This window comes from Uloborus diversus, chromosome 2 (assembly GCF_026930045.1).
Source record: "Uloborus diversus isolate 005 chromosome 2, Udiv.v.3.1, whole genome shotgun sequence".
Taxonomy (NCBI): Eukaryota; Metazoa; Arthropoda; class Arachnida; order Araneae; family Uloboridae; genus Uloborus; species Uloborus diversus.
Window position 1 is genome coordinate 184,597,465 of NC_072732.1, and position 15,999 is coordinate 184,613,463.

A 15,999-nucleotide genomic window follows, 5' to 3' on the forward strand; every position below is an offset into this window, starting at 1 on the left:
AAAATGTAATAAATTTTCCCTGAAATTTCTTAAATCATGAATGTTTTCAAAAAAAAAAAACTTCTTGTAAAACTTACTGGACAGATCCCAGGTCAATGCCTCAGAAGTTGGCAAAAAAAGAAAAAGAAATGGTAAGGAATTTTTTCCTCCATTTTGGTTTGCGGAAAGAAACCTGTATACATGATTTTCTGTGCTAGTCAGTGGATAATGCTGAGATATAGTATTACATTTAACAAAATCAACCGACAAAATGTAACATTTATTGTTTCCAACAAAAATGTTTTCTGAACATGAAATCATTGCAAACTGGAAACGTGAAACAAAATGGAAGCTTTATCTAAAACCACGAGGGGTTTAATTTACAAAATTCTAAGCATTGTAAATACAATTACAGTAGAACTCCAATTATTCTAATTTACCACAAATCAAAAATTCGGATAATTTGGTTTTTCCAAAAATGTTTTTTAATGTACAGTATGTACAGTAGTTGGAATAAAAGGCTTTGCTTACTGAATAGATTGGGCAAAGAGTAAGCTGACTAGCTTCCCGGAGGGAATAGCTCATAGACAACCATAATTTTGCGAATCCCACTGTGTTTCCATCTTAACTTTGTTTTTTTGACAGGTAATTGGAGTTCTACTATAATTTGTATAAGGTTTTTTGTATTGTATATTTATAAAGAGCAAGGATAAAAGTCGAGTAATAAGTGTTAAGTAAAGTAGTTCCTATAGAGACTTTTTTTAGAAGTAAAAAAACATTGCCCTGGTGTATGCAAAAACTAATTAAATAAACTTTAAGTATTTTATGTATATACTTCTCTGAAATAAATTATAGAGTTAAATATTCTTAGTTTGTTGTGTATAATAAGAATAATCTACTATTGAGAAGGATGAATTTATCTTTTCAGGGAAGCTTGCAAATATATCCAGGAACATCTCACTATTAACACAGATACCTTGGGTCGAGAATGTATTGTCAATGCTGCCAAGACATCCCTCTCCTCCAAGCTTATTGGAGCGTATCCTTTTCCTCTTTTTTAAAGACTAGCTATTTTTTACATTACTTTCTCTGTCATAATCTCCGCCAATTTTGCTTTTTAATTGTTGCCAAGAACAATAAAATAATAGAATTATAAAGTTCTTTAAAAAGCAAAGTTAACTATTTTATGTTGAAATTCAGCAAGCATAGATTTATGAATTTTGGTAATTAATTTTCTAATACTACTTTTGAAAAACAATGGCAACAGCAATTTCAGCACAATTCACAAACGCTATGAGCTGAGCATAAGTGCATAAGACTTAGGGGAAAATGATATAGATTATTTTTCACTAGCTCCTTACAGGCCACATGAAATATACATATATATAAGGGGCACCTGTATCCTGTCTGCTACAAAGGGCACTACTATATATCAATTGTTTTTCGTTTCTAATATTGAACCGAAATTTCAAAATAACCAAAATTCCTATTTTTGAAAAATAAATATAATCTATTCTAGTTCATTTTAAACGTTTGTCCCATGTGTCCAATCATTGTAATTTGATGAGCCTGCTAACTGAAAGTGGTACGTTTAATTAAAACACATGAAGAATGTCAGGGTTTTTTGTTTTTTTTTTGTCAGGCAACAAAATATTCTTATTTTTCCTTGACGCCTAAATGCAGAGAGTCTGACTTTTTCGCCAACATGGTGGTAGATGCAGCCATGGCTGTCAAGGTATCTGATGGCAAAGGTGGCAACAAGTACCCCATCAACGCTGTCAATGTTCTGAAGGCTCATGGCCGCAGTTCCACGGAGAGCATGCTAATTAATGGCTATGCCCTCAACTGCACAGTTGCTTCACAAGGTGAGCATTTTTCTCATAATCTTCAGAGGATGCTTGTGACTTCACCTTATATAATTTTTAATGAACGGAAAACATGTACGTCTGTGCATTTCGAATGGTATATACTTGCATGCAACAAAATGGGCAAAAGTAAATTTTTTTAGCCAGAAAAGAAACTTCTTCCATCGCATTTTTTTTGGGGGGGGGGGGGGGTGGAAAAGGTAGTAATATTGTTTAGCTGTTTCAGTGGTTCAGTATTTTCACATTGTTAAAGTTTGTTCAGTGTTTTTCATTTGTATGTCATTATCAACTTTTTGCAATGTTTTACTTTTATTTCACTAAATTGTACAAATAATGTTAATTTTAATGAATGTCATAAATTCTATATTGGTATAAGTTTAATTTTTAGTGGAATGGTATTTAAAAAAAAATTTTAAACATTTTCTGTACTTAATCTCTGTGTATATTTTGAAAGTAGTCGTTCAGGGTAACTTTGAGTAGACATTCGGGTGATGACACCTGGCAGGTTATGAAATTAATTTTCTGTTCTCTAGTTTTCAAAAAAAGAGAAGTGATAATATTGCTTGCATTTAATTGTGTCATTCAATAATTGAATCTGTTTTTGTTGAAAGGATTTAAGTCAACTTTCGAACATTGTTGACTTGACACCCTTTTAGCAAAAAGCAACTCAATTCTTAAGTTACTGCTTTGAAGTAATTTTTTAAATTGTTAGAAGGGTGTGCTTCCTGCATTTTTATGTTCCATGCAATTATTATAAATGATTAAAATATTGTGAAGTGCAAAGGGGGAGTATAAAATATTTATAATTTTTATTTTGTTGCATTAAAATTGCATTAATTTTATGAAAATAATTTTGGATCCTTTCTCTGTGGCTCAAATTTACACTAAATGGCAAAATAGCTCAAAACCAGACTAATAGATCATTTTGAATGGACTTAATTGTTTTTTATAGGCTGTGGGACGAAGGCATAAAAGATGCTTAAAAACATGGTTTTGTTTGCCAACTTCGGGGACTACAAAAAGTGATATTTTTCTGAATCCTTAGTGTCTACAGATGAAAAAACCCAATGTTCACAAAAAAATAGTGTCTCATAACTTTTTTACAGGCCACTAGAGATACATGAAAGGAGTGGAACTGACAAGCAAGAGGCGGACAAATTTTAAATATATAAAAATATTATACATGTACATTTAAAAAAGTATGCATGTACGTTAAAAACATTATGCATGTACATCAAAAAATAGTTTTTTTCATGAAGCAAACTCTTCAATCTGAAGTATCATCGTCAGAATCACTCAATTCATCCATCCCGTTTTTGCGTATAGAGTCATTTTCTTCCTGAGAGCTTATACAGCTACAGTCACTAGAGGAAAATTATGTGCATGAACAATTTATGTGCATGAACATGCCTTTCATGTAATACATCTCTTCGAAGAACAGCAAGTTTTTGGGCATGCATAGGAGACTAGTAGTTTTGAACATAATCTGATGCAATGGGAATAGTGCTCCATTGTATTTCAATACTGCTCGCATTTATAGTCCATCCAATGTTCTGATGAACTGGGAGCATTGATTAAATCAGTGGTGCTCAGCCTACCATTTGCCCCGTCGTTGTATTCAGTATTAAAAAACAAAAAATATGTTCTTAAAACCTTCCAAAACTACTAGTAATCTTCTTTCGGTGTTATGAATTTTGAAGTCAAGTAGCCATAAATTGATTTCTGAAATACAGATGCAATAAAATAAGCATGTAGTAATAATGACAGCAATTTTGGTTTGTAATTGTCTTTAGTTTCCCTTATTTTCCCATGCTATTTAGAAAAACTTAATTCATATAAATAAATATGATATTTGTTCCGGCCCACGAGATTCCTATTAATGTGAATTTTGGCCCGCAGGTTAAAAAAAAATATTCACCACTGGATTAGATTATTCAAGCATCAGCAATGAATATTTGCTGGATAGTTAGTGCACAAAAGAGGGGATAGGGTAGGAGTCAGAGTTCAGAATTGGTTCTTTTTCACTCCAGCTCCGCAGCCCTGGTAAAAACATTTGCGCTTTAAATTCATTTCATTTTGATTCAGTCATTCATCTCTGGCTTTCGTCAATGTTAAGTCTATGAGATAGGGTATTTCTGTATTTATTAATAACATTCATTTTTATTTCTTCTCACCAAAAATTGAGAATGTATTCAGAATCTATTCCATTTTGTCAATTTTTGGTGACATAAAATAATTTTTTGCTTTGTCCGTAATGTCAAAAAAAAATTAATTGTTGAAAAAATGTCCTTAAAATGACTAGTTAAAAAAATCATTAGTAAAAATGTTCTCGTCAAGAGCTTTTTCCAACAAAGTTTTTCCTAAACAAATCCGCCTTTAAAATCGCATTTTATATTTTCCTTATTTTTTTTTCTCTCAAGCGCTAATATCAAGTGCTTTGATCTGTTCAAAGTTGAACGAAAAATTATTCAAATCAAAAAATGAAATACCGTAATAGGTGTCATCGGGGAAATCTTTCAAAAAAAAAAAAAGTTTGTTTGAATTGAACGATTTGTTAATTTGGGGGGGGGGGGCAGAGGGGGAGCACATAGGTCGTCCGACAGACACATATTTTCCCCATCTCAAACCCCTACTTTCAAATTTGATATTTATTTCATTATTTTATCTTTTTTTTTTTGAGCAATCACGATTGCTTATTGCTTTCATCTGACTGTTTTTGGCGTCTTATCATTTTATTTTCCCACCGCCACCCTCCGCACCATCACCGTCGACCGGCTCCTCACGATGCTGCTCCTATAGTGAAAGCTGTCTCCAGGTTGCATCCATGTCCTACACACACGCGCATACATACACAACCACACACACATACACCTACACACAAACACACGCATACATACAGACACCTATACATACACACACACACAAAAACATACACACAACTACCCACACATTTATGCTTGCACACAGACACATATGCCTACACACACGTACACATACTTCACCCCCACACACAACTACCCACACACTTATGCCAGCACACAAACACACATGCCTACACACACATACACATACCCCTACACACATACTCCCCACACACAAACACACACGCCTACATACACACACTCGTGATTGCGATAAATATAATTTGAATTCAAGACGTCAAAATTCAAATTAATTTTTCTTTTTTTTTCTTTTTTTGAACTAAGCAATATTTTTAAGATACATTAACCTTAGCCCACTAAACCACCTTTTATGTCCTCATGTATTTTATATTACTTTGACTAGAAAGTAGGCTAAAAATGAACTCAAAATATCGTCTGTAATCAAAAAGCAATATTATTAAAGAAGGAAAAGATAAAACATCGTGATATGAAAATGAAATATACTTTTTTTAATTTTTAATTTATCGTCTGCTAATGTTTAATTTTAAAATATTTTAAAACATGTATTGGCATCTGTTAGTTTTGTTTATGTTCTTAAGATTTTGTAGGTCAATTATTGCTATTCAGTGATTCATTAATATCTTTTTTGAGAAGTAAAGTGCCTTCTAAAGTTTTGTACTAACAATGTCTATGTGCGCTGGCTCTAGTGTAATAAATGAAATCTTGAGATGATGATCATTCAGAGCTGCGGATTGATACAATTTTTGATTTTCTTTTAGTTACAAAATTACTAAGCAAAAGTAAGTAATTTAAAATGTATTAATATAATTTGCAACAAAAAATTGAGTAAAACAGTAAAATTTCGATTGAAAAACTGTTTATTAAATTTTTGGTTGTGTGTAATAGCGCCATCTAGAGACAAATTTTTTTGTGTAAGTGCTAACAGTCCACGGAACATAGTTCCTATTTCAGTTACTAATTAAAACTTAATGAGACAGTTCTAGCATGTGAACATTGTATTTTTCGATTGAGTTCATCATTTATAATAGATTTCAAGCAAGTTCATGTAGTCCCTAAGATTGGTAAACGAACTTGGACGATATTTGCGCTCGGCCCACAGACTATTAAAATTTGGATAACTTTAACACTTGTTTAGGATTGTTTCTTTTGTTTTATCCCAAAAAGACAGTGAAATTATTAAAATATGAATGGGGAAGTTTAAAAGAAAAATTGTAGCTCAAAGTTACCCTGAACCACTGTACATAAAAAAAATTTGGTAAGGATTAAAATGGTGAAAGAATGAATAAAACAGGTCATAGAGATTGTTGTCCATGCATGAAACTGTCTTGGTAAAATCTATTTAGTTTAGAAGAGCTCAGTGAATGTTCCTAAAACTAACCCCAGCTTAACCATGGAGAGATGTCATATGAACTGGAGGCAAAAATCTGAACACTTCATTTTGTAAGAGCTAGGATCAGCGAGCTTGCTCAAGCAGTCAAGTTTTTACTGCTAGACTCCCTGACGGGAGTTACCTGTTTCGAAATGAAGTGATCTGCTTTCAGTTCATCCTTCGTCTCTCTGTGATCAAGCTTTACTTTGTAGAAGTTTACTATTTTTAGAAATAATCAAGTTGTTAAACTGGGGGGATTAATTGTGCCTTTGGTTTTGTTTTCAGCCATGCCTAAAGTTGTTACAAATGCTAAGATAGCATGTCTAGATTTTGGACTTCAAAAAGTGAAAATGCATCTTGGGGTATTCGTCTTGATTACAGACCCAGAGAAGTTGGATGCCATCCGCCAAAGGTGAAAGTTCTTTTTTTTTTCTTTTTTAATGTCAGAATTCGGTTCTGAATTTCCATCAAGCATTAAAATGCATAGCATTATTAACTTTAAATGTATATCATTTTTGGTGCAATTTATGTCTCTTGCAAAATTTACAAGCTTGAAAGATTTTACTATCTTATAGAAAAAATATGGCATATGAATATCAAATATTTTTTATCCATGTGAAACAAATGAAAGGTAAATCACAGAAACAAAGTTTTCACTTATTAAAAACTCTTCCTTATTTTTAATCTGCTTGTCCCGAAAGCTTCTCAAAGTCGAACATTTTCCCTTTATCTGTAGAAAACATTCAATTTTTCCATAAGAAATGAATCAATAGTTATGTGTAAACAAAGAGAGAAATAATATAAAAGCACAAAAACTTGCAAAGTTGTGCATGGTTATGTTTTGTGCCAACTTCACTCACAGGAAAGATAGACTAAATGGTAAACAAAGAATTGTGCCATTTAGCGACTTCAATCACTTGCTTGGCTTGAACAAGAACAAATTGGTTACCTGGTATTATTATGTTTTTATTCCATTATAAAACTCATTTAGTGCCTTGTCTAGTCATAAGGATAAAAATGAAATCAATTAAACTGGTCTTATTATTGAAATATGACTACATGGCATCTTGATGTCTTTATTTATTTATTTATTTTTTTAATGAGTAACTTACAAAGTAAATTTTTGAGATTTGTACCATGTGTTTGTTACAAGTTGAGAGAATTCTGCTTGTTTTCCTTCAGGGAATCTGACATCACCAAAGAGCGTGTGCAAAAGATCATCTCTGCTGGTGCTAACGTCATCTTGACAACTGGTGGCATTGATGACCTTTGCCTCAAATATTTTGTAGAGGCTGGGGCCATGGCTGTGCGCCGCTGCAAAAAGCAGGATCTCAAACGAATTGCAAAGGCCACAGGAGGTGAGTATACACTTCCTTCCACTAACATTAGTTTATTAGGATAAGAAAAAAATATTTATACAGTAGAGAATCAATTATCCGTGAAGTTCGGAAGCATCGCTATCCCGGATATCTGAATTTCCCGGTTTTCTAGATCGCTAAAAAGCTCTGTTGGCCGATTGCTTATAAAACTCAAATTATTATAATAAATAGTAATACATATTAAAATAAGAAAACAGTTCAGAAATGCTTATAAATTTTGAAATATTAAAAAACTTCTTGTGTGAGAGAGATTTAAACATGTTTTAAAACGAATGAAAATGGAGGGAATGGCAAGAAACAAGTTGCTGAACGTAAATGTGCGGTTTTTCTCCTACAGTGTATAAAAAAATTTATTCATGAAAATTTTTTTTGTAAAGTTTTGGTGTTTGCGATTACGGTAGTTATTGATATCTATTGCTTTTGCATTAAGTTAATATCAATAGAAATTTGATTTTTGAGTTCTTGCAGAGTTATTACAGTCTTGCGTTAATTGATTTCTAGATCCCACGATCGTCTATCCGGAAAATTCACAAATTTTCGGCGCTTCCCGCACATTCGCGACGTTACATACGCTCTAAACGGCTTTAATGAAAGGCCATTCAATTAAACATTGCTTAGAATGAGACAATATCATTTCTTTAGTTTTCAGTTGGAATAAAACATGAAAATTTCAGACTTACGAGTGTACTTTTTAATTCAAGAAAATATTTCTGAAATTTTTCCCTGTGTAAAGTATAAACCTTTGAAATTCATTTTTGTAAACATTTCCTCAAGTTATTTATGAGTAATATAATAATATTTATTAAGAAACCGTTCATATTCTTTTAGGTATTTCAAAAAAATGCTTAGTGTTTCAAAAATTGCCAAATATGCTTATTTTTTAAATATGGCGGGAAAATCGGCAATAAGGTGCCGGTTTTCTGGTTTCCCAGTTTTTTGGTTCCCGGATAAAAGGTTCTGCACTGTAATTTGGATTTTGGTTGTAGAATAATTATTCTTTTTGTCTGTCAGAAAATTTTCATATGGGGAATTGCATCTTGTAGTGCTATGCTTCAATTAATGCTCTGTCAGAGCATTCAAAATCATTGGTATTGCTCTGATTCAAGACCATTAAACACTGATTCAGATCAACATGAAATAAAATTTGGTAGTTTGCTAGTATACCTCAAAACTCAAATTTTGAATTGGTAGCCAATGGCTACCAGATCCTCACAAAATGGTAGCCAAATCTCAAAAAATGATAGCCAAACTTTTTAATTCAAATTACTTAATTTATTTTATACCATTTATTTATTTAGTATGTGTGTATATGTCATTGGCGTAGCAAAGAACTTTTCTTATAAAATGATAATTAAAATAAATAAGTAAATAAAAAATTATTTAAAAAAATTAATAAAATAAAAAGCGAGCTGAAAAATAAAAAGGAAAAGAGGGTTGAGGAAACATTTTGGGGGGGGGGGGAATTGAACTTGGGTGGAACGGGCACCCCTGCCCAGATATTATTTAACACATCTTTTGCAAACTATAATCTGCATTAATTTATCTTTAAGCAAAACACATCACGATAAATAAATAAAGAAAGAAGATCATTATTTTTTTTCAGCTTTTAAAACTTCTAGAAACATCACAGCTTTCAACCAAAAGACGAGTTAGTTCCTTGATAAAGAAAACAACAAAATACCAAAAACTTGAACAGCATGTAAAACCTAAACCATTTGCGATTCTACAAAAATATTTTTTTGCTTTTCCAAATGCATGCAAAATTTTATAAAAATCGAAGCCTGAGTGTCAAAAAATGAATAAATAAAAGAAAAGCAAACAATATAAAACAAAACGAAAAAAAAAATGAAATGAAAGATCCAGCAGAAGAAAAAAAGGATTTCAGCAGTATTCTTTCCACCTTCTCTAGACGTAAGGGTTCCATTTTTTTTTATTTATGTGTTTATAAACACAATTGTACTTCTCTTTATTTATTTTGGAACAGACATTTTCTTCTAACTGGTGAAAAAGGACAATCTACAACGTGGCACCATTTTGAAAACGCGGGACGCCATTTTGAAAATTTACCGCGAAACTTAAAAATAAGAATTTTTTTCAGGAGAAATCAAGTAAATAAAAGGATATGTCCTCTCCTCCAGTAGGTTTCATATTTTGAAAAGAAAAAAAAGGGAAAAACAAACAATGATTCAAAAAAAAAAAAAAAATCAAAAATCTCACAAAAAAAAAAATTTGCGATATCGTTTTTACCTTGTCTCGATGCATTTTGACTCAAATGCGCCATTTTTGTTTATTCATATGTAAACTAAATGTACAAAATTAATTTTTCTCATTTATTTTGGAAAGGACATTTTCATCTTAACTGGTAAAAATGAACAATCTAGCAACGCGACGCCATTTTGAAAACGTGTAGTTTAAAAATACCGCAAAACGAAGAAATAGCCATTTGTTAAAGAGAAATAAAGTTGAAAAATGAATTTAAGATCAAAAAAGCACAATTTACTAAATTGGTGTATGAAATTTGTCTATTTTTACGATCGCGTGTAAAGAAAGCAGAGTTTTCGAAATAGCAAGTTTTGTAACGAATTTGCAGTCGTGATTGCGATTTTTGTTTCTATTCAGAACAGGAACACATAGCACAATTGCATATAAATATAATAGTATTTAAAATACATTAAAATATTTGCATTTTGTGGAAAAATAATTCTTAATGCTGAACGTAGAGACATCAGAAAGAAGACAATACTCTCCCCTTCATCCCCGGCGATCCGATAGCCGAACTTTTAGTGGACAAAAGAATTTAGAGAGAGGTCATATGTCAAGATTATAAGGTCAGGGAAGGTTGCATTGCTGAATGATAGCCACATTGGCAACTGAAGTCAGTGAAAATAATGGTCGCCAAAATTTGAAAATTGGTCGCATTTGGCGACTGGCGACCACGAGTTTTGAGCTTTATTTGCTAGGCCAGTGACTGTTCGCTATCAATCAAGCCATTCTCCATTTTTACACGTTTTAATTGTTACTATTATATTTTTTGAATATTTGCAGCAAATTTTGTACATGCATATTTTGATAAATTCATTTTAAATGCAAGATGAGTTTGATTTTTTAAATATTTCACTTTTGACCCTCCAAACAGTTTTACCCCCTACGATTCCCTAAGTGTAATCTTAATATATAAAAATCTTCTGTGCGGACGTTTGTCACCATAAACGGCTGGACCAATTTTGATCAAATTTTTTGTGTGTAATTAAGTTGTGGCAAGCATGGTTTCGAAGCGTGATGGATCGAATCCGAAACATTTTTGTTAATTAATTAATTAATTTAAACATTGGATGGTTATATCTCCCAAATGATTAATATTTATTTTAACCTATTGTTGAGCGAGAACTGAAATAAATATTTAACCCATTGCCAAAGGACAGTACGAAAGCCAGCTTTGCGTTTTGTAATGAAATTTCTTACTGTGATATGTTAATTGAGAATAGATAAAACGTAGAGAAAGAGAGAGTGGAGCCTCAATTTATTGAAAGCAACGATTTTAGGTCCCGAGATATATTTTAAAGTTAAGTACTGGTAAAGTAAATTTCACGCAAAACGTTTGTTCTGTCGTCTTAGTTGAACCATGTGACCGGATCGGTGCTTTAGGTTTTCCTAAAACCAAATGATCAGAAAGTACTGTGCCCAGCAGCATTTGTTTCTCAGGTCAAATCCATCTGATTTTTGGCACCAATGTCAAGAATACTTAAATAATAAACTGATTAGTTTAATAATCCTTAAAGGAAAAGATGATGGAATTTAAAGACGAAACAAATTTTATTTTCGTCCAGATAAATTACAACAGGGTAGTTCTGTACACAAAAGATCAGTGCAGTGGAAGATCTTTATCTTTAAAATTAATTAAAGCGTATTTGAAGTTTTAAAAGTTTTCGTTCAAATGATCGGAACGCTAATAGGTCGGAGTTAGCTTCGCTCAATGATCCGCTGGATTACCGTTACGTGGTGGCTTGGCGACTTTGGCTTTAAACAATAGAGTTGCGTGATCATCTGTTTACATTTTAAAGCTACTGTTAGTGTAATTTATTGTGTTTTTTGTTTATTTTGCGAAATATTTCAAATTGCAAAGAATTGTTTTTCGTTTTTAAAGAGTGTTTCGTCACTTTGATTTAAGAATGTTTATTTTACATCGGAGGGGGGGGGGGGATGATTTTCACTTATTCAGAGAACTGTTTTTACCTTTATCATTTTTTTAAACGGTATCCTTTCGATTGTTTTATTCTTTTTCATATGGGGGATGTTGTAGCGGGATTTTCCGTTTGTTCTAGATGGATAGTTAGTTTTTTACACTTAATATCTGAGAATACTTCTTATCTTTTGAGTATGGCTGAAGGAGCAAACCATCAAGTACGGGAGAAAAATAGTTAATAAAACAACTGTCCAGTGGGCATTAGAAAAATCAAGTTGTAATAAATGTACGCATTCTGACACCAAGCAGCTTAAAACATTTTCTTTTTACTTACTTTTTTCAACAAAACGGTTCAAACACTTGATAGTTTATTGAAGTTTTTTAACTTTTCAATTTACAAAGTTTGAACAGAACAACGTCTGTCGGGTCCTCTAAGTGCTAATATAATACTTGAGCTTTGAACTAAAAGTACATATATGATGAAAAAGTATTTTAGCAATAAGTTGCACTTCTAAATGACATGTATTATATCAGAAGTAAGTTACTGGTATATTTTCATGTATTGCTTTGTTTTTCATTTTATCGTGCAATTTTAAAAATTGTGAATGTCATACTGGAAATAAACTGAAATTTTGAATCATCAGATCAGTAGATATTTTACATATGCTCACAATCAGAGCTTTTCTGATCAAACTGTATCATGTTGGAACTGAAAAATTGGAATTCATTTAAACATTAGCACGTCAACAGAATTAAGTTTACGAGTTGTCTATCACAGTAGACTAACTGTTTGTTTCTTTTGTCGTGCAGCCCAGTTAGTGCAAAGTCTGGCCAACCTGGAGGGAGAAGAAAGCTTTGAAGCTTCCATGTTGGGAGAAGCTGAGGAAGTTTGCCAGGAGCGTATCTGTGATGATGAACTCATTCTTATCAAGGGGTGGGTGGTCTTAATGTGTTTCAAAACTGCATTCTTAGTGTCATCATATTTGTAATCGACAAATATCAATTAATATTTTGAAGTTTGGTGAAAGAAAAAAGGGGCTTCTTGAATAACCAATTATTGGTTACTAGGGCTGAACAATGTAGACATTTTTACATTATAATGAGTTGTCAAACTTTTATAACTATATTGTATTTCATCAGGTGCAGGGTTCAAAAATATCCAGTATTTTGATATATATCGGATGTTTTGATAAATATCCAATATATTCAAGCAGCACAAACTATAGTCTTCAAAATAGTAAAAATTGCATCCTCAAATCGCTCTTTATTTTCTTATATTGTTATTTCAATATGTAGACTTAAAATTAAGGCTTCTTTCATTATTTTTATAATATTTCATTTAGCATTTTTATCAATTTTAATGTTGTTAATTTAGCATTAGCTGTTTTACTAATTTTTTGTTCTATCAGCTACTTTTACAGTTATATAATTCAGGAATAAAAAATAGGCATTAGCCAATGCATAGTCATACGCCATTTTCTTTTTTTTCTGACCAATGTTTAATATTCAATTAGGCACTTTTAATGTGAATTGAAACTGTTACATTACTAACAATTTTATGAATATAAAATAAAAAAGGTATATTAAATTACTTTATCATATTAATGATGTATTAATACATCATAAAAATATAGTACATAACTTTTTTATTATTTTTAATGATAAATGAACTATATTACTATGATTAATATAATTTTTGCATTGAAAGTACCGTAGTTGAAAAAATAAATATCGTAATATATCAGCGAACCCTAATCAGGTGTGTAATTGAATTCATGCAATTTGAATTTGAATGACTCATTATGGTCAAGCATTAATAAGAGATGAGTATAATTTCCAATGAAACTAATAGTTTATTGAAAAGTCATGTATTTTTAGAAATATTTTATTCATCAAAATTTTATACAAAAAGAAAAATTATAACTGCTTTTTATAAGCTTCAGTTTCAGTGGGGAAAAAAGTAGTTTAAAATTGTAATGCTTCATGAAAGAAAATTATGAATATGAATGTCTTCCTGTCTCAATGAATCATAAAGTCATTCATTTCTTGAACCGTTGGCTAATTTTGTCTTGTGCAATAGTTAATTGTTGGTAATGAAAATACATAAAGTATGGAGTCAGTAAAATAATGGAATTTTCTATATTCTGATGTAATAATGGAAAAATGTAATTATTTTCCATTATTACATCGGAAGAATAATCTTTACTAAAAATAAAGCTAAAAGTCACTCTGTTTGGATGCCTGGATCTTTGTGATGCACATGACGCCTTGGTCATTCGGACGATTTTTGTGAAATTTGGCACAAAATTAGTTTGTAGCATGGGGGTGGGCACCTTCAAGCATTTTTTCAAAAATTCGATTTTGTTCTTTTTCTATTCCAATTTTAAGAACATTTTCCCGAGCAAAATTATCATAAGATGGATGAGTAAGTCACCTAGTTATCATAACGTGGAACCGTAATATGGGCTAGCTGCTTGGCGAGAAATTCCCCATACATTATTTAAATGTACAGGCGAACCAAAAAACCTTTTAATTTTCTACTACGGGCAAAGCCATGCGGGTACCACTAGTGTAGAATAAAAGGTTTAAACTTAGGAAAACATTGGTCTATTTTAACATATCGTCGCCTCAGAGCAACACTAAGACATCCTACTGTTGTTCTGAGGTGACGATATAACTTTTTTTTCCTTACAAAAAAAGCAAAATATTAGGGAACTTTGTGGCCGAAGGAAAAGTTTTTCTGTTAAAAGTTGGAATAAATGGAAAAATTGACTTTGTAGATTAAAATATAATTTATCAATATATGTCCTCAGAGAACAAATGGTTAAATAAGAAAAAAAAAACCTTTGTACTGAAAATTAATAAAAATATTACAACGTTAGCTGAGCACTGCATATGCTTGTTTGGGGTTTCATGGTACCCCTTTTTCAACGCAAAAGAAGTGAAAAGGCATCTCACAAAAGAAAAGAAAAGGGGTGGTTCTTTGTAACCCCGAATCAACTGTGTGCAGTTGTCTGCAAATTTGTATGATTTAACTTTGTAATATTTTCTTTTTTCTTTCAAAGTGTTAAAATATTTAAAAATATATGCAGTCCATGTTATTTTTCCTCCTAAACAGTAATGTACATAAAACTTTTACTATTAAGAAAAGTCCTTTCCGTTTCTCTACTGCCAAAGGTTTAACTTCAACATTTCTACTAAGTGATAAAATTCTGTTAATACAATTAGTTTTTTTAAAAACATGTAGCAAATAATACTTTGATGAGCAGGAAAAATAAATCGATTTACAGTTTGTAGTATCACAGTTTGTGGTTTCATGTGGGATACTGAACATAAGAAAAATGATCATAAATATTCTAAATTTCTAAGCAGATTATTTTAAGCTAGAAATTTTAAATTTTTTGTTTTTTCTGAGTGGAAATAAACTTTTTCGGGGGGAAATTCTCTCCCCCCCCTGAAGTTTTGCCTTTTCCAGCCACTCCTTTCCTCGCTCCTGACTCATATCAAATGTGCTTCTTTCCTCAGGCCCAAGGCCCGATCTGCTGCATCCATTGTGCTACGAGGAGCCAATGACTTCTACGTAGACGAGATGGAGAGATCTGTCCATGACTCCCTGTGCGTGGTGAAGAGGGTTCTGGAGTCCAAGAGCCTGGTCCCAGGGGGAGGGGCTGTGGAAGCCGCCCTTTCCATATACCTGGAGAACTTTGCAACTTCTCTGGTGTGTGTTTCACTTTTTTCACTTTCACAATGTTTAGGTGATGTTTCCCATCTCTTATAGTTATTTTCTATGTGCTAATTAAAAAAAAGGCAACTTTAAGACAAAGTTACTGATTTTTTTTCCTTACATATCTTCATTTCCTCAAATCCATGAAAATTAATATGAAAAGTGTTTTTTTTTCTGCATTTATCGTAAATTTAAACTTTATTTTTAGCAATTATTAAGGCTCTGCAGTGACATATATAAAACTGGTACAAAGGACCTAAAAAAGGCCTCATTTCAACTTATTGAATGGCAATGCTTGTGAATTGACCAATGATAGCAGCTTTAAATGTCACGTGTTTGATCTCTCTGATGTGCCTTGACGAATAGCTCTTTCAAAGAGGAAAACTAAAATAACTAGAAAAACTGACACTTTATTTAAATAAAAAATTGTCATATAAGCTTTGTGCTACAATATGATTAAGGAGAAAAAACAACATAAATAAAGCACAAATATTGGATCCAATATTTGTGCTTTATTTACATTGTTTTTTCTCCTTAATGACACTTTATTTGGCGGATGTAGCCATGAACTTCATTTTTAATGGTTAATGTATTTTA

General features: G+C 31.9%; 1 protein-coding gene across 1 annotated transcript in view; it reads left to right on the forward strand.

Moving 5' to 3' along the window:
• The window catches only part of LOC129217551 (T-complex protein 1 subunit alpha-like), a 50,141-nt gene that overhangs the window by 26,156 nt on the left and 7,986 nt on the right, over positions 1-15,999 (forward strand). Inside the window, exons 5-10 of the mRNA XM_054851876.1 lie at positions 908-1,018; positions 1,663-1,844; positions 6,402-6,528; positions 7,299-7,474; positions 12,489-12,612; positions 15,204-15,396. Coding sequence (XP_054707851.1) covers positions 908-1,018; positions 1,663-1,844; positions 6,402-6,528; positions 7,299-7,474; positions 12,489-12,612; positions 15,204-15,396 — 913 coding nt within the window. The remainder of the gene's footprint in view (positions 1-907; positions 1,019-1,662; positions 1,845-6,401; positions 6,529-7,298; positions 7,475-12,488; positions 12,613-15,203; positions 15,397-15,999) is intronic.